This window comes from Microtus ochrogaster, chromosome 19 (assembly GCF_000317375.1).
Source record: "Microtus ochrogaster isolate Prairie Vole_2 chromosome 19, MicOch1.0, whole genome shotgun sequence".
Lineage (NCBI taxonomy): Eukaryota > Metazoa > Chordata > Mammalia > Rodentia > Cricetidae > Microtus > Microtus ochrogaster.
In genome coordinates this window covers 3,577,558-3,598,482 of record NC_022021.1, presented here as the reverse complement: position 1 = coordinate 3,598,482, position 20,925 = coordinate 3,577,558, and the positions used below count along the sequence as shown (strand labels likewise).

Sequence of the window (20,925 nt, the reverse complement as noted above, 5' to 3'; positions counted from 1 at the left end):
GGTGGTGGGGAGGAGGCAGAAATCTTTAATAAATTAATTAATAAAAAAAAGATGTGAGAGTTAGCCAATAAGAGGCTAGAGATAATGGGCCAGGCAATGATTTAATTAATACAATTTCTGTGTGATGATTTCGGGTTATTTTGGGTGCAAGCTAGCTGGACAGGATGAATAAAGGACCACCCACTCTCCTTGTAACAACTTCCCCATTATTTCTTCTCTCAATCGCCTCTCCCCATCCTGTACTTCATTTTTGTATTCCATCTGTAATTATTCTATTTCCCTTTTTTTTTACTAGATTTTTCTGTTCCTTCTGGCCCCTTACTCTATATCTACCCTCTGTGGTTCTACAGATTGTAGCTTTGTTATCATTGACTTATGAGCTAATACCCACCTATAACCAAATTCATACCAAATTTGTCTTTCTGAGTCTGAGATACCTCACTCAGGATGATTTTTTTCTGGCTCTGTCTATTTACCAGCAAATTTAATGATGTTACCTTTTTAAGAGCTGAATAATACTCCATTGTGTAAATGTACAGCTTTAAGCACCAGTGCTTACTTACCAGGCCAAGGTTACCTGATAAGACTGGTGAGAAATGAATCTTGACCAGGCTCAAGGGGTCACAGCAAGACAAGTTAATTGCAAGCAATCAGACTTTTTAGTCCCTTTCAGAAACAATATAATGGTGAGGGCCAGGATCAATATAATGGTAGTTGCCAGAATACAGTGATGTTTTCAGGCTATACAGGGCACACAAGATTAATGTCTAAGACCAATTATCTGGCCAATCTTCTGTATGCTTATTGATTTCTAGGAACACAGAGAAGCAGAGTGGCATGATTGCTTCACTGCCTGAGGGAATGCCTGGGTTTCTCAGGAACCGAAAGGCATACAGTGCCCCAGGAGCCATGGACTCCAAAAACTTATAGCACATACCTCTCAGGGCAGCTAACCTAGGCCGACTCCAGGATTCCCTGCTGCATTTTCTTTATTCATTCCTCTGTTGAGGAACATCTAGGTTATTTCCAATTTCTACCTAGTATGACTAGAGCAGTAATGAACATGTTCAAGCAAGTGTCTCTGTGGGTATGTGGCCAATAGTGGAATATCTGGATCTTCAGATAGATTGAACAGCTTTGCTGTTCAAGTTTGCACTCCCACCAGCAATGCACAGTGTTCCTCTTACTCCGCATCCTTGCCAGCATGAGCTGTCACTTGTTTTTGTGATCTTACCCACTCTGACAGGTATAAGATGAAATCTCAAAGTAGTTTTTTGATTTGCATTTCCCTGATAGTTAAAGATGTTGAACCTTTCTTCAAGTGCTTATAAGTGATATGGGAATTTGCAGTTGACTTTTTTACCTTTACTCTTTGGGGAGCCCACCACCCAACTCCAAAATAAATACACAAAGACTTATTCTTACTTATGAATGCCCAGCCTTAGCTTGGTTTGTTTCTAGCCAGCTCTTCTTAACTTTAATTATCCTGTCTACCTTTTGCCTCTGGACTTTTATCTTTCTCTATACTGTATTTCTGTGACTGGCCCTGTTGCTGGATGGCTGGACCCTGATGTCTTCCTCTCCTCATTTTCTAGCTCCTCTTCTTCTCCTTTTCTCCTTCTGTTTATTCTCTCTACTTGGCAGCACCGCCTATCCCTCTCCTCTAGCTATTAACCATTCAGCTCTTTGTTAAACCAATCAGATGTTTTAGGCAGGCAAAATAACACGGCTTCAGAGTTAAACAAATGCAACATAAAAGAATGCAACACATCTTTGCATCATTCAACAAATATTCTACAGCATAAACAAATGTAACACATCTTAAACTAATATTCTACAATAAGAATTCATCGTTTAGATCTATACCTCATTTTTATTGGGTTATTTGTTTTCTTGATATCTAGTTTCTTGACTTCTTTATATATTTTGGATATTAGCTTTTTACCAGCCATGTAGTTGGTAAAAAGAAATCTTTTTCTAATTTGTAGGCTGCCATTTTGTCTAATGATGATGTCCTTTGCAATGCAGAATCTTTTCAGTTTCATGAGGTCCCATGTGTTAATTGTTGATCTTAGTGGTGGTGTAACACTATTCTGTTCTGAAAGTCTTTTCCTTGCTAATAATCTCAAGGTTATTCCCTACTTTCTCTTCTACCAGATTCAGTTTGTCTGGTCTTATATTGATGTCTTTGATCAACTTGGAGTTGAGTTTTGTGCAGGGTGATAAGTGGATCTATTTGGATTTTTCTACACATAGCCATGCAATCTGACTAGCACCATTTGTTGAAGATGCTGTCATTTTTCCAGTGTATATCTCTGACTTCTTTATAAAAAAAAAACAGGTGTCTATAGATGTGTGGATTTGTTTCTGTGTTTTTAATTTGATTCTGTTGGTAAATATGTCTGTTTTTTGTTTTGTTTTGTTTTTTTGCTTTATTTTTGTTTGTTTTTGGCCAATATCATGCTGTTTTAAACTGGGAAAAATAATGCCTCTAGAAATTCTTTTATTATTCGGGACTATTTTAGCTTGTGTGTGTGTGTGTGTGTGTGTGTGTGTGTGTGTGTGTGTGTTTTCATATAAAGCTGAAACCGTCCTTTCAAGATCTGTGAAGAATTGTGTTGGAATTTTGAAGGGGATTGCAGTGAATCTGTAGATTGCTTTTGATAGGATGGCCATTTTTACTATGTTAATCCTACAGATCTGTGAGCATGGGAGATCTCTCTATCTTCTAATACCTTCCTTAATTTCTTTCTTCAAAAACTTGAAGTTTCTAATCATGTAAAGCTTTCATTTGGTTAGAGTTACTCCAGATATTTTATATTATTTGAGGCTATCATGAAAGGTATTGTTTCCCTGATTTCTTTCTCAGTCTAATTGTCATTTGTGTGCAGGAGGCCTACTGATATTTGTGAGGTAATTTTGTATTTGGCTACTTTACTGAAAGTTTTTATCTGCTGTAGGAGTTCCTTGGTGGGATTTTTAGGTTAACTTATGTATACTACCACATCATCTGCAAGTAAAAATACTTTGACTCCTTTCCAGTTTGTGTGCCCTTGGTCTCCTTCAGCTGTCTTACTGCACTAGCTCAGACTTCCAGCACTATATTGAATAGGTATGGAGAAAGTGCACAGCCTTGTCTTGTTTCTGATTTTATTGGAATTGCTTTGAGTTTGTGTTAATGGTTCCTCAGTTGAGCTGACTTTCCTCCCAAGGGAACACTAGAGAATATTTACAAACATTTTTAGTTGTGAGCCTAGCCTTTAATGTCCAAGCCTTTTCTCTAGCCATTGTAAACATTTTTAATGGTATTTCTGAAATAAGAGTGTCTCTTCAGTCCAGGAGATTGAGAAAGCTGTTAAATATTCTATGACGCTCAGAACAAAAAATAATTTTCTAGCCTAAAAATGTCAATGCTTAGATTGGGACCTAAAGTGTAAGTTAAATATGATTTTACATGAGTTTTTGAACTTAATTAAACCTATCATATGTATTGAATTTAGTAATTGTTAACAGTGTACTGTTACCTCTGACTAATGAAGAAGATGATATTTATATAAAGACATGGTATATGGTTTGTTGGTTGAATTGCTGCAAATATAAACATTGTTTGTGTAAGTAAAAGGGAAATAAGTCTGTTAACTCCTGTGTATGTGGTCTGCTGGCTGAGGTGCTTTAATGGCTATCCCTTGAATTAGAAATAAAGCTCCCTGCTTCCCTGCAGAAGCAGCCTATAACCAGCATTCTCTACCCTTGAAAGCTGACCTGGAAGGGTTTTACGAATACTGTAGAACACTTGCTTTCTTGGGTTGGTGTGGTGACTCACCAGTGCTGAGTTCATATCACTCTTGCACAGGACACAAGTTTGGTTCCTAGCACCCACATCAGGCAGCTCACCGCTGCCTTAACTCTAGGTCCAGGGATATTCAGTACTTTGACCTCCATGGGCACTGCATTTGTATGTACATTCTCACAAAAAGACATATGTACATATATAATTAAAAATAAAAAATATTTATGGTCTTCCTTTTATATTTTTGCTATAGCAGGGCTGAGGGTTAAAATTTGATTTTCTTCTTTTTCCTTTTTTTTTTTTCAAAAAAAGACAAGGTAGTTTAGTTTGGCCTCAAACTTGCTGTGTAGCAGAGGATGACTTTGGACTTTATATTCTCCTGTCCTCACCTTCCATGTGCAAGGATTACAGGCATGCAGAACCGTGACTGACTTTCGGTATTACCTGTTCTTAAACCCAGGTCCTTGTGCATGCTAGGCACACAGTATAAACTAAGATACATTCCCAGCCCTCCTTGAATTCACTAAATAATACAAAATAGTTTGATGTAGATGTTATGTGTGCTCATGTAATCAGAATACTTTTAAGGAAACTATATAAAATTAGAGTGTTTTAAAATATGTATTAGTTTTAATTACATGTGTGTATGTATGTATGTATGTATGTATGTATGTATGTATGTATGTATGTGTTCTGTGTTGTGGGTATGTGAATGTAAATGTAAGTGCCTGTAGAGACCAGATGGGGTGTCGCACCCCCTAGACCTGGAGTTACAGATAGTTGTGAGCTACCCAGTGTGAGTGCTGGGAACCAAACACAGGTCCTCTGCAACATTAGTATATGCTATTGACGGCCTAGGCATCTCTCTAGCTCCTATAATCGTTTTGATTTTTTAAAAAGATTTACGCATGAGCCATTATTAAGATGTCAAATAAAAATGTCTTTTTGTATAATAGGTTGGACAGCACTTCATGAAGCTAGTGTAGGAGGATACTATCAGACAGTAAGTGCGCTATTAGAGGGTGGAGCAGAAGTGAATGTCAAGGGAAAGTACCAGATTACTCCCCTGCACGATGCTGTGATGAATGGACATTACCAGGTACTCTCTGCTTCTGGTTATAGAATAAACACACAGCAGGAAAGCAAGCTTCACTTTCAGTTCATTTGCTAATGAATGCTCAGAATTTGTAATATAATTCACCTTATGATACTTACCATTAGTCCCAATATGATGGATACCATTGCATACTTTTTTGGTGACATTTTTTTATTTGTTTACTTAATACTATTATCTAGGCTGGCCTTGAGCTCCTGGGCTCAAGGGCTCTTCCTGCCTCAGCCTCCTGAGTAGCTGAGATTACAGGAACTTGCCATTTAACATACTATTTGTATATAGTCATACAGAACATTTTTTTGCATAGTATGGTTTTCAGTGTGTACTCCTTCAAAGCTCTTTTTATACAGTGATTCACACTTTCAAAAGATGTTTCCTTCTATAAACAGTAGGAAACCAGCAACCTCATGGACTGCAGTGGAACATTCAGAACAGGGTGGGAGAATGCCAGAGTTAGCCACAGTTGCCCTCATGGTTATAATTCCATTCTAGTGCAGGAAAATATTAAGGAAGGTAATGAATCCAGTGTCCATGATTTATCTCAGAAACTACAGGTACTCTATTAGTGAATTGAAGCTTTGCTGAAGATGTTGCTCCTTTTCCTGCTCCTCCTATTTGCCCTCCCTGCCCTCTTTCTCCACCCTTTCCCCTTCTTTCCCCTTCCTCCTTTCTGTAGTGCCTTACATCTAACCTGGGGGTGCCCATGGTAGTAAAGCACATTATCACTGAGCTATACCGCCACTCCCTGAAGATATTTTACTGTTGATTTTAAGGATGAGAAGTTATGGGTTAAAAGCTCCTGAGGTACAAATGAGCTAAATCAACTGACCCTGGTACGATCTTTTCTTCATATGTTTAGAACAAATACCTAGCAGAGAGAGACTAAAGAGGCTTCTGGGAGTTATGGGCAAACTTACTTATGGTGTGGAAGAGTGCTTAAGGAGAATTTAGACAGTTTTGCTTATTTCGATAATGTATTTGATAATGATGGTGGATGGGGACACCATTTGTGATAACCTGGGGAAAGAGAATTGCACATGGGACACAGTTTAATGTTAGAAGAATGACTCTAAGACAGTGTCAGTCCTTCACCGTTGTTTCAGAGATTGCCGTCAATCAATCTCCTTTCTCCCAAACCAGCCCTTCATGCAGATTATCTGATTTCTGTTGTCATTCTATCTTTTTCAGAATATCAGAAATATCAGAATATTTCCTGTTGTGTTTACCTTTTAAAACAGCATAATACTTTTAACATTCTTCTCTGTTATATGATGTTAAATAATTGATATCTCTTTATTCTTGAGTAATATTCCGCTCCAAGATCACCAGGATTGTAGATTTCGCTATTACATGTAAAGCTTCTATGAATGCTCAAAATAGAATGACAGAATACAGAAAATACTTAGGAAAGGTTTTGTTTTTTTTTTTTACTTAGGAAAGTTTTAAAATCAGTCTACAAATTCCTTAATACTCCCCTCTCAAAGCATAGAGCCTAATTTCCCCCCCCCCAGGAATAAATGATGACATTGTGATGGCTTGCTTCTAGCAAATAAGATGTGGCAGTATGTGGTTTCTAAGGTTATGTTAGAAGATACTGGAACTTTCAGTTCCTTCTCTTGACTCATTATCTAGAGAGGGGTAACTGTTTATCATATAGACACCCAAGCAGCTATTAGAGTAGCCCACGTGGCAGTGATTATTGTTTCTGCCTATAGCCAGGTTACCTAACCATTTTAGAAAAATATCTTCCAGCCCTTGTCTAAGTATAATATGACTATGTGTCCAGCCAACAGCCTGACTACATGAGAAACTATTGGACCGAACCATCTGCCTAGGCCATTCTCAAATTCCAGGCTCTTAAGCCAAATTTTGAGGTTTTTGTTTTTTCTTTTGTAGCAGCAGTTACTGAATAGATAATCCCAATGTAGATTGAAAGTAGAAAGAACACTCAGGGAAAGTTTGCTTAATTTGCCACCCTTCAAAGTTCCTATCTGGGATAAAAGTATAGCTCAGTGATAGAACATTGTTAGCTTTTGTGAGGTTCTGGGTTCAGGACCCTGGCGGGGGGAGGGAATTGCTGCACGTAGACATTTAGTAAGGCAGACTATCTCTTATCCACAACAAATCTTGTCAAAGTAGGGTATTCAGTCCTTGTCTCAACCCAGATTCCACAAGGTCACCTGACTTCCCTGTCTAACCCAGTCACCTTTTTCTTCCTCCATCTTCTCATGTTATATATCTTGGACACCAAATCTCAATAGCTGAGCAGCACAGTCTGTTCCATGTCAGAGCACTCTTCCTGAAAGAATGTAGTGTGCTCTGTGCTTTCTTTGCTGAACTGTATGGAAATATATATTCTTTGACTTCTTCCTCTGACTGCCATATGTGTAATCTTAATTTTACCTACTGTTGCTTTGTTTTTGTATCTAACATTAAATCCCCATTGTAAAGCACCACATTGCTGATTCTTAGTAATTTTTAAAGGATCTGTTTTTGTCCTGCACACACTACCTCTTTTTCTAGGAGAATGTCTCCTCTGTTGTAACTTCAAGTCTTACACTTTCACTGTAAATTTTATACAACTTTATTGTTTAAACTGAAGTGATTCACATCAGATGTTATTGACAATCATGCTGATTAAGCTCATTAAAAGATTAGGTCCTTTTTATTGATGGTCAGACCAAGAGCAAGTTTGTGCCTCTCAAGCTCTTGTTGCCCACGCTCAGGGATGCAGTTTTAAAAGGCAAAACCCACAAAGACTGTAGTTTACATCAAAGTTAGATGAGGGTCAGAGTAACCTTGAAGCATTCATTCCTCCAGAGAATGGTAATTATTTTAAACATAACTTGCTAGTTATTTTGGTTAGTACATCTGGACAATGGCCAAGGACATGGAAAACTCAAATGTGTTGCCAAGGCCAATGTGACCATTGAGGGTGGGGGATAGAGGGCTGAGAATTTTCTACGCACACAAAATGGAGTCAGGACAAGATGGCGTTATATTTGTCATTTCTTTATTTCCTTTAAAATCATTGCTCTTGGCTAAAGGGTAAATACTGAGTCCTGAGGAGCATTAGCTTAACTACGGCAGTATTTGCCCAATGAATTTTATTTTTTATTTATTTATTTTTTTTGGTTTTTCGAGACAGGGTTTCTCTGTGGTTTTGGAGCCTGTCCTGGAACTAGCTCTTGTAGACCAGGCTGGTCTCGAACTCACAGAGATCCGCCTGCCTCTGCCTCCTGAGTGCTGGGATTAAAGGCGTGCGCCACCATCGCCCGGCGCCCAATGAATTTTAAAAGGCAATTTACTTTAGCTGGTACTTCCTATTGACCCCCAAGTCTTCCAAGCCTACGAACCCATTTAGCTGCTGTCTCTACTGATTAGATCAAAGCTGTGGGCATGGGGAAGAGGATGAAGGACGTTCCCCTCACAGCACACTGTTCCTTTCTCTTTTCCCTTCCTTCTCTTCTCTCCCTTTTTCTTGTTTTGTTTGTTTGCTTGTTTTGTTCTTTTATAAGAGAAAGGATTTTCTTTTTAAACTAATTATAACTCGGGGAAATTACTAATTGCTCTTACTGGGCAAATATTTTATAGGTAACCCCTGACTCTGCGTTGTTGAAATAATACACCCTCTGTCTGGGCTCCTTTATGTGAACAATCTTTATCTAGGTGGCGGAGTTACTTCTTCTGAATGGAGCTGACCCATTACTTAAAAGTGACCGTGGAACATGTGCTTTAGATGAGGCCAAGGATTCCTTTATGGAGAATCTCCTTAGGAAATACATTCCTAAACATAAAAACCATCACCTGTCAGGTAAGATTGAGCCACTCTGTTGTACTTTGATCATGTTGATAGAGTTATAAAAACTGAATTTAGAATTGTAGAAACTGAATTAGTTTCCCACACAAGTTTTGAGAAAGTACATTCAGTGATACCTTTGTTTCATCCTTTTAATAAAACTCACTGCTTGTTGCAATTGTACATGAGAAGAGGCCCCTCAAATCAAAAGACTTGTAGGTTTTAAAAGTTTAGAGTCTTAACAACTGGAAGATGTTTACTTTCATTTTCTCCTTTTGTTTGCAGCTCAAAGGAAGAGCACTGACCCAGCATATGTAGACGATATATTCCAGTACAAGGTATATATGTCTTTAGCAATAAACTGTTTTTGCAGGTTTGCATCTGCTGGTTGTTTTTATAGATTAGCTGAGGGAAAGAAAGATTAGTGAAGCATTCGTCAGGCTAGTAACTTCACCTTTGGTTTAAGACATTTTGAAATAATTGCATGAGATACCAAAAGTTTCTAGCCTGTTAATCTGAAAAGCAATTAGGTAAGTGTAGCACACCACAGTAATGTACTGTAAGCAGTTTCCTTTCTTTTGTTCTTTATGGAGTCTGGGATTTTTCAACCATGTCAAAATTTTTCTGATTTAAGAGTAATAGAAGAGTAAAAATTACCCTTGTCAGTCCAATAAAGTTTACATTAGGTGATTATGATTCATCTGCTATGATTCAGTCATGGCTTTATCCATAATTCTTCTAGAGAGGAAAGGAAGAAACTGGCCTAATTCTAGTCTTGAAAATACTCTTGTAATGCTCCCTTAAAAGTGTATCACAGAGTCTATAGATATACATCTGAAATTGAAACTAATCATTTTTTGTTGTTTTTTTTATAGAAACCAAAATTAAGTTCTAATAATCACACTGAGTTTATTTGTAGTGAAAATTCTAATAGACAGGAACCAGAACATGTAGAAATCAATAAAGAAAGAAACAATTTACCTGTAAATAAAGAATATGTATATGAACATTGCCAGAAAAATACCATAGAATTTGGAAATTCCAAGCCTAGACAATCAACTATTAACCAAATAGACTCTACAGGACTCAGAAGGAGCAGAGTCCACAGTGTGAAAGACAGCAGAACTAATGTGTCTAAAAGTAAAAGAGGAAGAAATACACAACATGAAAAGACTCAAACAGATGACAGAGACTGCAGTTTAAGTCAGGGAACAGCTATTTCCTCTTCCAGGGGAATGGATAAATTTCTCACTCAGCAGCAGCATATCGCTCTAACCCTTGATGACCTTCCAAAAGAGTCTTGTGAACTTTCTACCCCAGCTCTACCAAGCTTGAAAAATGATGCAGATAACAATAATGAGGCTTGTTTAAATTCCAAAAAGCCAAATACCAGCAATCTGGATTTATCAGATAGTCAAGAAATGCAATTCTTAGAGTCCATTGATCAAACTAAAGCTGTTTCCTTTTCTGAACTTTCATTATATAAAGAAATAAAATTACCACATGTAACTGCAGATCAACAACCTCACACAAACCGAGAGCAATGCAGCAGCCCATGTAAGCCCCCTGAAAACCATAGCTCAGATGAAAAAGGCAAGAACCTTAATGAATGGGAAGATTCTTTCCTCTCCTTTATAAAAGGAGGCTTTGCTGACAGTGATGGTGATTGCCACAACTCTGTCAAGTCTGCGGCATCTCAGGAAGAGTGCATGGCCGTCTGTCATAATGAAGAAACCACAACAGATGGAGAAAAAATGAACTCACGATTGTTTTTATCTTCTGAAAACTATTCTTTACAAGAAAATGAGCTAAAAGCAGGTAGCCAAACTACATATCCACAGGAGAAAGCTGTTAATTATTGTGATTTGAATGATACATTAATTTATAAACAACCTATTCCAAATCATAAACAGTGTACATATGGGATTTCTTTTGATTACTCATATGCAATTTCTGAGCACAATTATACGTCTTGTACAAGATCACCTTCAAAACAGCAAGTTTCACAGTTGACTGGTCAAGTGGAGCTATTAAAAGTATTCCAGGATAATTCCCACAGTGAGCCAACTCTGTTAGTTAATCAAGTTAATACATATAATGTGGAAAAGAAGCAAGACACTAAGAGGAATTATACCATAGAAGGCCAAAAACCAAGTTCTTCACATAGTCCTTTACACACTCATTCTCAAGTAATAGAAGTAACTAAAGCTGAAGAAAGGAGTCAAGACCTTCCAGAGAATGAGCTCGTGAGCAATACAGATTTTCATTCCACTGACAATATGAATAAAGAATTGACCAACTCTATACACCTTGATCAAGGAGAAGAGAAGGAAATTGCTCACAAATCAGGTATTAGTATTTCTCAATTTGTACATTACTTTTACCTCTCCTGTAGAAATTTACAGCTGAACTCCATTTACCCTGTGACCCAGCTGATGAGGCCACCATACAGGTTGTGATTTGGGAAGTGGATAGGCTCAGTAAGGTATTCGTGCTTGACTGATGTTGAGGTGTATGCTCTGTCATCGGGCTAGCCAGATGACTAGCACTTACTTGGAAAGTCAAACTGTTATCAAAGATCGTTACTAAACTGATACCAGCGAAACTTAATGTCTACAAATTTTTTTTATCTCTTTTTAATATGGCACTAATTTAGTATTGAAACCCTAATATCATTTTCATGGCAGAAAATTGGTGTTCATTGTGTCTCCATTATCACTACAACCAGAATACTTAGTCTACTCTGTGAAAACATTCTAAAGTTCTCACAAGGAGTTCTTCTGGAAACAGAAACTCTGGAAGAACAGGAGTTTTCTTTTCCTGTCATAAGGTAAGTAAGCGGAACTACAAGACTGATAATCTAAATGGTTGTGTTTCAGATGAGGAGTTAACTACGAATACCAGTAGAGCTGAAAGAACTGTAAGAAATTGCAGGGAGGAAAAGGAAAATGTGGGTTCAGCAACTCAAATGCCTTGTGATACCCAAGACCATGGAAGAGACCAGAATTTCAGAGAAAGAAAAGGTTCCTTGAAAGCTCCCTGCAGCCAAGGTTTGTATAAATGTTTATATCAAAGTTTTATAATTAAACCTCATTATCTACTTTACTTCAAAGAATTCCTATGTTTAATTAAATTGGTGGGTAGTTGTTTGTTTTTTTATGCTGGAGAACATTCATTTAGATGTGAGATTATTTCAGTTATATTTGTTGTTAAAGTTCCACTTGAGGATAGCCAGTAGTCTCCAGATACATTTTGGTCATATTGCTGACTATGGCTTTCAGTTTGTGACATTAGAGGAGATGAACAGTAAAGATGAAAAGAATATTCAGTGGGAGGATTAGGATTGTGTAATATCTCAGATTTTTAAGACACATTTATTTAGCCCTTTAAGGATTGTTAAAGAAGTATGGACACTATTTTTGTCACATTAATCAACTGTATATTTGTCTGGCAAACTACCTCCTCTCTAGTGGTTCTTAGAGCTAATCCTGTGATGAACAACAACCTGGACCACCTCAGGTTAAGTATTAAGTACTGAAAAGTCAGTTTATATGTTGTTATGAGGTAGAAAAGGTGCTGGACAAGGCATTTTCTGTGTGAGCCTTCTTTTATTTTCCCTCTCTTGTATAAATTGAAGACCTTTGTGGGCATATTTTCTACATTTCTACATGTTGAGTGATGAGCCTTCCATAATGAGGCTCTGGAACTAGTGAATAACACCTCTATGGTAAATGACTGAGTAGTATTATCTTCTTTAGAAAAGGAATACTTATAAAAATAATCAAATTAATATCTTTGGGATGGAACCATTCTGAATTATCTAGATGAACCTAAATCTAATCAAACACTTCTTTATAAGAGAAAGAAGGAAATCTGAGACATAGATCAAGTAAAGGAGTTCATGTAACCTCAAGTTGGGAAAGCCAAAGAATGTCAACAGCCACCAGAATTTAGAAGAGGCAAGGAAGACTTGTACCCTAGTGCTTCCAGTTATGTCCTTGCTGGTACCTTGATTCTAGATTTCAGATAACAGAATAAATTTATGTTGCTTAAATGCAACTGGCTTATAAGATGTTATAGCTGACCCGAGAAACTAATATATTTCCTTAGTAGCATGTAATCATGTTAAGTATAATTTTGTGTATGTATATCCTTCCACTAAATTATAAGCAACTTGGACAGGGGATTGAGAATTCTCGATATTGACCTCAGGAGATTCCCTAATACTAGCTTATCCCCCAAATGTCCAGCAGTGAATTTAGCCATGCCTTCTCTTCTACTGCACTCTTACCAGCCACAGCTTTCCGATCTGTATTTTAATTTCCCTCACTTAAATATAGACAAAGATCACCAGCTATTTATGAAGTGCTCCAATATGAAAGAAACATCAAAGTAAACTACACAGATCAAACATACACCAGTGAAGCAGAATTCAAGAATATTTCATTTTTAAATAGAAAAAGAGAAGGAATTATCACAACAATACAAAGTTTTAGATGTTGAAAATGTAATGGCATAGCTGAGACTGAACGTACATGCCTTTAACCCCAGAACTCAGGAGGCAGAGACAAACAGATCTCTCTGAGTTCCAGGCCAGTCTGTAACATGAGGGCATGCTTGTTGGAGTTTCTGTCCTCCTACCAGGTCCCAAAGCCGTTTGGCCCCAAAGAAATCACACAGAGAGTCTCCATAAGCTCAGGCTTTGTATTGGCTCTTATAACTTATATTAGCCCATTTTAGTATATGTTAGCCAAATGGCTTGGTAACTTCTTCAGCAGGGCAGGTCACATCTTCCTTCTTCCGTGTCTGGGCAGGACTGTGGAGGAATAGGCTTCCTCCTTCCCAGAATTCTCCTCTTCTCCTTGACCCACCTCTACTTCCTGTCTGGTTGTCTTGCCTATACTTCCTGTCTGGCTACTGGCCAATCAGCATTTATTTATAATTGACAGAATATAGACAATTCTCCAGTACCACTTCCCCATCTTTTTTTTTAACAAAGGAAAATATCCATAGTTTATTTTTTGGGGGGAATGTGGGAATAGTTTTCAGGCTACTTCTTGCTGGTTGGGGGCACTGATAATCTTATGGGGACCTAAAGAAAATTTATAATTATCCTCAAGTAATGACTGGAGTATTCTGTGAGGCTACATCATCTCAGGCAGCAGTCTTGAATCTGTTCTGGATGTAGAACTCAGACATCTGGGCCATCTGTTCCTACTGGAGATTTCTCAGGTGGTCTTCCTTAATCAAACCTGATTTTTCTTAACTCAGAATGAATCCACAGCCTCTCATTTCCTGTGGAAACAAAAGCAAAATCTCTTCTCCAAAGTAACATACCTTTTGACTTCAATTTTGAAGTCAAGTTATTTTCAAAATACCTATCTTGGATAAATTCAGCAGCATTTATAAGCAAATATTTTTTAGCAGCTGTTGCTCCTTCCTCGGCATTCAAACAATTCAAAGAGAGCATAATAACATACAGTATCAAGATTCTCTGTGTGGGGCAGGGAACCCTGACTGCCCATTGGACTGGAGAGGGAGGGGGAGAGGAGTGGGGGGAGGGGGAGAAGGGTTGGGGGGGGGGGGGAAGGGTGGGAGGAGGGGGAGGGAAATGGGAGGCTGGGAGGAGGTGGAAACTTGTTTTTTTTCCTTTTCTCAATAAAAAAAAAATAAAAAAAAGTTAAAAAAAAAGATTCTCTGTGTGTTTTCCATCTATATGCGGCTTTATTTTAAACTTTATTTTTTTTATTTTTACTTTTAACTTTTGGGTTTTTGAGATAGGTTCTCTGTGTAACTTTGGCTGTCCTGGTACTCCCTCTATAGACCAGGCTGTCCTTGAACTCACAGAGATCTACCTGCTGGGATTAAAGGTGTGTACCCTCACACCTTGAATTCACAGAGGTCTATCTGCCTCTGTCTTCCAAGTGTTGGGATTAAAGTTGTGTACCACCATACCCAACTACTCTTTTTTTCTTTTTTTATTTTAAGGACCTTAACCTTTTGCCTGCATATATTTTTAACATACTGTAAACCATTTATAGGTTTTATTCACCTTTGAATCTCTCTTTACTGTATCTTTCTCTCTTTTTCTGACCACATGAGTCTTTAATTTGTTAAGCAATATGGGTAGGATTAAAGCCATGGCTTTGACGGCTGGATATGGCCATTTCTTAGCTTTCTGAGATTTCAGCCTCATGGCACAGGTACCACTGGAGCCATGTTTATTGCCACAACTCTGTGGCATTTCAAGGTCCCTGCCAGCAAGCAAGCTGTAGCAAACCACACTCAAATGTTCCATAGTTGGACCACCTGCCTGAGAGAGTCAAAGATTGCTCTGGCAAGACTGCCCAGAAAGCCCACATTTTAAAACGGCATGGCTTTTTTCCTGCTACAGCTGAAAATCGAAAAGCAAGCAGTCAGCTTTTCATCAACACCATTTAAGTGTTTTGTGGCAGGACCTCTTAAAAGAGCTGCAGGGGTTTGCAGCTAAAGCTGAGTCAGGAAGCCTCTCTTAAATGAGAGCACTTGCCTTTAGCAAGCAGAGCAGACCCAAGCAAGCTATCTCAGGTTTTATGTGGATATAGTTGTCCACATGTTGGAGCTCTTTGTAACATGAGGACTTGCTTGTTGGGGTTTCTGTCCTCCCACCAAGTCCCACAGCCGTTTGGCCCCAAAGAAATCACACAGAGATCTTCCATAAGTTATAAACTGATTGACCCATTAGCTCAGGCTTTGTATTAACTCTTATAACTTATATTAGCCCATTATTCTAGTATATGTTAGCCACATGGCTCAGTACCTTTTTCAGTGGGGTAGGCCCTCATGTTACACCGGAAGATCTACACAGCAAGTTCCAGACTAGCATACATGAAAATAGCTTTGAAAATATTATAATCCCTGTAACTCAAGAACCTATTTTATAGAGAATAATCTTTTTCTTCAGTTTTATTTTTTACATAAGTTGTATCCTGACTGCAGTTTCCCCTACCTCTACTACTTACATTCACTCAGATCCACTCCTCCATTTCCCTTCAAAAACAAACAAACATGGCATAACAAATTACATTAAGACTAGACACAAAGGCTAACTGGAAAAGGTGACCCAGTAGGAGGATAAGGATTCCACAAGCAGGCAAAAGCATCAGATATCCCCCACTTCACTGTTCAGAGTCCCATACAAACACCAAGCTATACAACCATAATGCATATACAGAGGACCTCGGTCAGATCCATACAGGGTCCATGATTGTTGCTTCAGTCTCTATGAGCCCTGCTTAGTTGAGGCTGTGAGTCATGTTCTATGGTGTCCTTGACTCCTCTGGTTCCTAGAATCCTTCTTCCCCCTCTTCACCTAGTGTTTGGCTGTGGGTTATTGCATCTTTTGCCATCAGTTGCTGGACAGTGCCTCTCTGTTGACAACTGGGTAGTCACTAATCTATGAGTATAGCAGAATATCATCAGGAATCATTTCATTGAGTTTGGAGGGTTTTTGTGTTGTTGGCTTGTGTATGTTTATTTGGTTGGATGTTTTGTTTTCTTGTTTGTTTTGGCAGTCATATTTGGTTCTCCCCTGGGTCTCTAGGCTTCCCAATCTCTGGTTCGTGGCCATTCATGAAGTGTCAGACATGGTCTTCCTCTCATGATGTAGGCCTCAAGTTGGACTGGTCATTGGTTGGCCACTCCCACAAGTTCTGTGCCACCATTACCCCAAGACAACTTGCAGGCTGGACATATGAGTTGAACATTTTGTGGCTAGGTTGATGTCCCAGTTTCGCTGATGGGAGCCTTGTCTGGTTAAAGAAGATGGCCAGTTCTGGCCCTGTATCCCCCATTACTAGATTTAGCTAGGATCACTCTCATAGATTCCAGGGAGCTTTTACTGTGTTGGTTTCTATATCAGCCCCGCAAGTGTCCCCCAGTTGTAGTCATCTCTTCCAGTACTCTCTCCACTCCTCCCTCCCCATGCCTGGACCATCCTGCTCCCAGCCCATCCACGAAATCTGTTCTATTTCCCCTTCCCAGGGAAATCCATGTGTCCCCACTTGAGCCCTCCTTGTTATTTAGCCTCTTCGTGGTTATGGGTTGTAGCATGATTATCCTTTACTTTATAGCTAATGTCCACTTATAAATGAGAACATACCATTCTGTCTTATCTGGCTTACCTCACTCAGGATGATTTTTTTTTTGGTTCTGTCCATTTGCCTGCAAATTTCATTATGTCATTATTTTTAACAGCTGAGTAATACTCCATTGTGTAAATAAATATGCCACAATTTCTTTATCCATTCTTTGGTTGATGGAGAGAATTATCTTTTATCTGTTACCTTAAAGTTACATGTTTGAATGCTAATGTTTGGCAAATAGTAGGAAGAGTCTCATGCTTAATGTGGTAGTTCTCTAACTTTCACTTGCATCAGATGGCTTGTTAAAGCACAGATTTCCTGGTCCTGCCTTAGAGAGTCTGCTTCAGTAAGTGAGATGCTATTACAAACTTAATAGTTTTTTTTTTTTTTTAAGCATCACACATTTGTCTCCCAGTGTCATGGATCAGGAATTGACACCACTTTGCCAGGTCCTATCAGTAACTTTCACAGGGCTTCAGTAGAGGTGCTGTTGGGACTGGCTCTCACCTGCAGCTCAGAGTAGGGAAGGACTTCCAAGGTCATGCGATTGAGGAAACAGTTCCTTAAACATGTTGTACTGAAGGCATCAGTTCCTGTGGACTGGGGGACATCTTCAATTTCTTGCTGAATGGATTTCTCCAACATAGATTCTTCTTCATCAGAAAGTGAAAGCTGAAGGCAAGGGGATGAGTCTGTAGGAAGATAGAAAGCATGGTAATTTTTGGTGACCTCATGAAAGAAGTTAATATTATACTCTTAACAGTGTTGAAGTGTTCTTTTGGTTGGAAGAAATTATTCAAGGGAGATAATTCCACAAAACCACAAAGATGAGAAGATAGAAATCTGTAAGAGGAGGTTTTAGAGTTTGCTCTCTAGGTTTGACCTGGAGCATCTGTCTTTGTGGCAGATTTACTAAGTGGCACTAATGAATGTTCTTTGTTTCTTACCCTAACTCTCTGTTTTGCTTTTATGTGAGTCTCCTTCTTCTCTGATGTGTTTAATGTGGAAAATAAACCTCTAGGTTTCTGGATTTCGGGTGGGTGTATAAGATAAAGTGTGTGGTTGCCAGTCAACTCGGAGTCCCAACTTTACTCTGTATTAGCTTTTGGTCAGTTTTCCTGTGTTCACACATATTTCTTCCAGGGTAACTTATGATTCCAGGTGCTCATTGCCTGGGTTCAGAAAGGCTTTTTCCATGATTCTTGCAGGCCATGCCACACTCTGCTAAGGCAATTCATTTTTTATCAGTGACTTTTCAGTTCTGCTTCCCAAATCTGTTCAAATCTATCCTCTGTTCTTTTCTCCTGTATTTTCTTTGATAGTTTAAAAAAGATACCCATCACTGCAGTGTAGCAAGTATGGGGAGGAAACGAGGAAAACAGATCTGTTCATTGGTTTAGTTCCCACTTAATCTCTGTAATTTACACCGCAAAGAAATAACTTTAAAGGGATTCTTTAGAAAATGATTTTGTACTGAATTTTTTATATAAAAAAAGTAGAGAACCTCAAAGGCCACCTTGTTACTTGGTACCATGTGTGGTAGGGACACATACATTGAGAAACAGCTATAGGAAGAGGGGTTTGGTTTGGTTTTTGAGAAGGGTTTTACTATATAGCCCAAATTGACTTAGAACTCATGATTCTGATGCCTCGGCCTCCCACTGAGTGTTGAAATACCAGGTGTGCACTAATATACACATCCTGAAAGTTTCCATAAAACCAGAGCTTGGTTATCTTCAGAAAAAGGTGTATCGGTTGTTAAAGGATAACTGAGGGTGAGATGAGCACAGAACGGAAACAAGTGTGTCTAGCTGGGCTTGACAGTTGCCAGAATGAGCGCAAAAGGCTATGATTTCTGCTCAAACTGGGATTAAACCAAAAGCAGCAAACAATTTTCTCAGTCCTCTGATATATGCCCAAAAAACCAAGATACAGTTTTAAAAATAAATTATTTCTTTATAACTCAGCTACTGTGAACTAACTCTGAGTGTTAACATATAGGTTCCCAGTTTAGAAGCACCTTAGAGGAGAGGGCAACTAGCAAAATGATACATGGTATCCAGTAGGCAGTGTCAATTTTATCATTAAAGTGTTCTAGCGCTTCAGAAGTTTTATCTCTTATATGCCTTCTGAATACTTAAATATAGTCAATTTACAAGACTATTAACCAGTTCTTTCAAACTCCTGTTCCTGTATACCCCCAATGGTGATGGGCTCTTACCTGAAATTTGACCTAAAATAAACACTTTCTCTTTCTTTCTTTCTTTTTTAAAGCAATGTTACACATGTTTGGTGTGGTGCATCCTGTTGAGATATTATTAGACAGTAGAACTATATTTTCTAAAGTCTTTTATAACAATGAGCATCTTGCATAAAATAAGTCTCGGATTTGCTTGATACAGTTGCAGAAGTGAACACAGCTGGAATCAGGAAGAGGAATGCCAAAGGAGAGAGCCTGCTGCATGTGGCTTCCAGAGGAGGAGATCTGTCCCTAGTGAAGGTTCTAATAGCATCTGGAGCAGACGTAAATCTAAAAGATAATACAGGTTGGGTCCTCTTAACTGTTTGTGTTTTTAATTTTAACTCACTGAAATACTATTTTTTTCCTTTGCCCCCAATTTTGATGCTGGCTGGTAATTGACTAACTTTGAACTGTCTTTTTATACCATATTTTAATTTGGTGAATAATAAGATTTGTCACTGTTGAAATGACTGTCTTGTTTGAAGCAGTTTTTATAACAGGGAACATTCATTCAGAGGGTGCACAGAATGGGGGTAAAGGGAGTTAGCCGGGCTTTTCCTTGGAAGCCTTAGTCCCATGCCCTGACTCCAGAGAAAATGCACTGACCCAGCTCTCTGCCCATTCTTCTCCCTGCTCCCTTTATATCACTCCTTTCCTGTTTATTCTTATTCTAACCCTGTTCTAAAGAGTCGATTTTGTGACATTTTGCTTATACATAAAATAGTCTTGTATAAATAATTAAAGAAGGGAATTGAAAGGTTTACAGAATCAGGTGCCCTTTAAATAGAAATGTAGCCACGCAAAGCCGAGATATGAAGCTAAATACTGTCAAACCTGAGCTGAAGCAGGTTGAACTATTAGCATGCCTTCTATTAACAACATTTATGATGGCATAATATTTGTCTCCAAAATGAAGCCTGTATGTCTTAAAGCAGTAATGTTAATACTATTTCTTGTTCAATACTTAGTACATGTACATATATTTTGGTAGAGTCATTCAGTCCACTAACACAAGAGCCCCTTAACACATATTACATGAATCTCAGTAGGTATGGAACAGCTTTATTATTTCTTCTTTTTATCTTTTCCAGGTTGGACACCCCTTCATGAGGCATCTAGTGCGGGATTTAATGATGTAATTATTGAGCTATTAAAAGCTGGTGCAAATGTAAACTGTGAAAATGTAGATGGAATGCCGCCTTTACATGGCGCTGCTGTGGGCAATCATTTAAAGGTAATGGCACTTGTCACATTAGGGTTCTGTTTGCTTAGGGACACAGTGGAAGAAATGAAGGTATTTTAAAGTCAGAACTAACGTGATTGCTTATACTAATACATGGTTTTAAAGCCTGCTAAAATTATGAATGAAGTTAGAATGTTGTGTGTTGATTAGAAAATCAGTAAATAGTTTAATAACTCATTTTTTCATTGCTTAGCATGTATGTCATGTAGGTCAGAAGATAACATTCTGTAAATCTTTATTTTTAGTTGTCTAAAGTGATTTGCATAAAGGGTCTAATATTAGTGTTGATACATATAATAATTATATTGTTTTTTTGAGACAGGATCTTAACATATAACTGACACTGGCTTCAAACTTAGAAGGCTTCTACCTCAATGTCCTGCGTACTGGGAGGCAGCTTGAGCCTCACACCCACCCAAGGTGTTCTTTTCTGACCTGGGTGAGGGGATGGCATGAAGTGATTGCTGCTTGGAAGTTTGTTGTCACTTACTTTACCTTCCTCTCCCAGGCAGTGTAGTAGACATTCCACAGGACACTGCAGTATAGTGGACATTCCACAGGACACTGCAGTATACATTCCACAGGACACTGCAGTATAGTGGACATTCCACAGG

General features: G+C 38.4%; 1 protein-coding gene across 1 annotated transcript in view; it reads left to right on the top strand.

Moving 5' to 3' along the window:
- The window catches only part of Ankrd31 (ankyrin repeat domain 31), a 155,623-nt gene that overhangs the window by 77,871 nt on the left and 56,827 nt on the right, over nt 1-20,925 (top strand). The window contains exons 11-17 of the mRNA XM_026783825.1: nt 4,747-4,889; nt 8,574-8,718; nt 8,989-9,041; nt 9,579-11,052; nt 11,583-11,753; nt 19,229-19,372; nt 20,160-20,302. Coding sequence (XP_026639626.1) covers nt 4,747-4,889; nt 8,574-8,718; nt 8,989-9,041; nt 9,579-11,052; nt 11,583-11,753; nt 19,229-19,372; nt 20,160-20,302 — 2,273 coding nt within the window. The remainder of the gene's footprint in view (nt 1-4,746; nt 4,890-8,573; nt 8,719-8,988; nt 9,042-9,578; nt 11,053-11,582; nt 11,754-19,228; nt 19,373-20,159; nt 20,303-20,925) is intronic.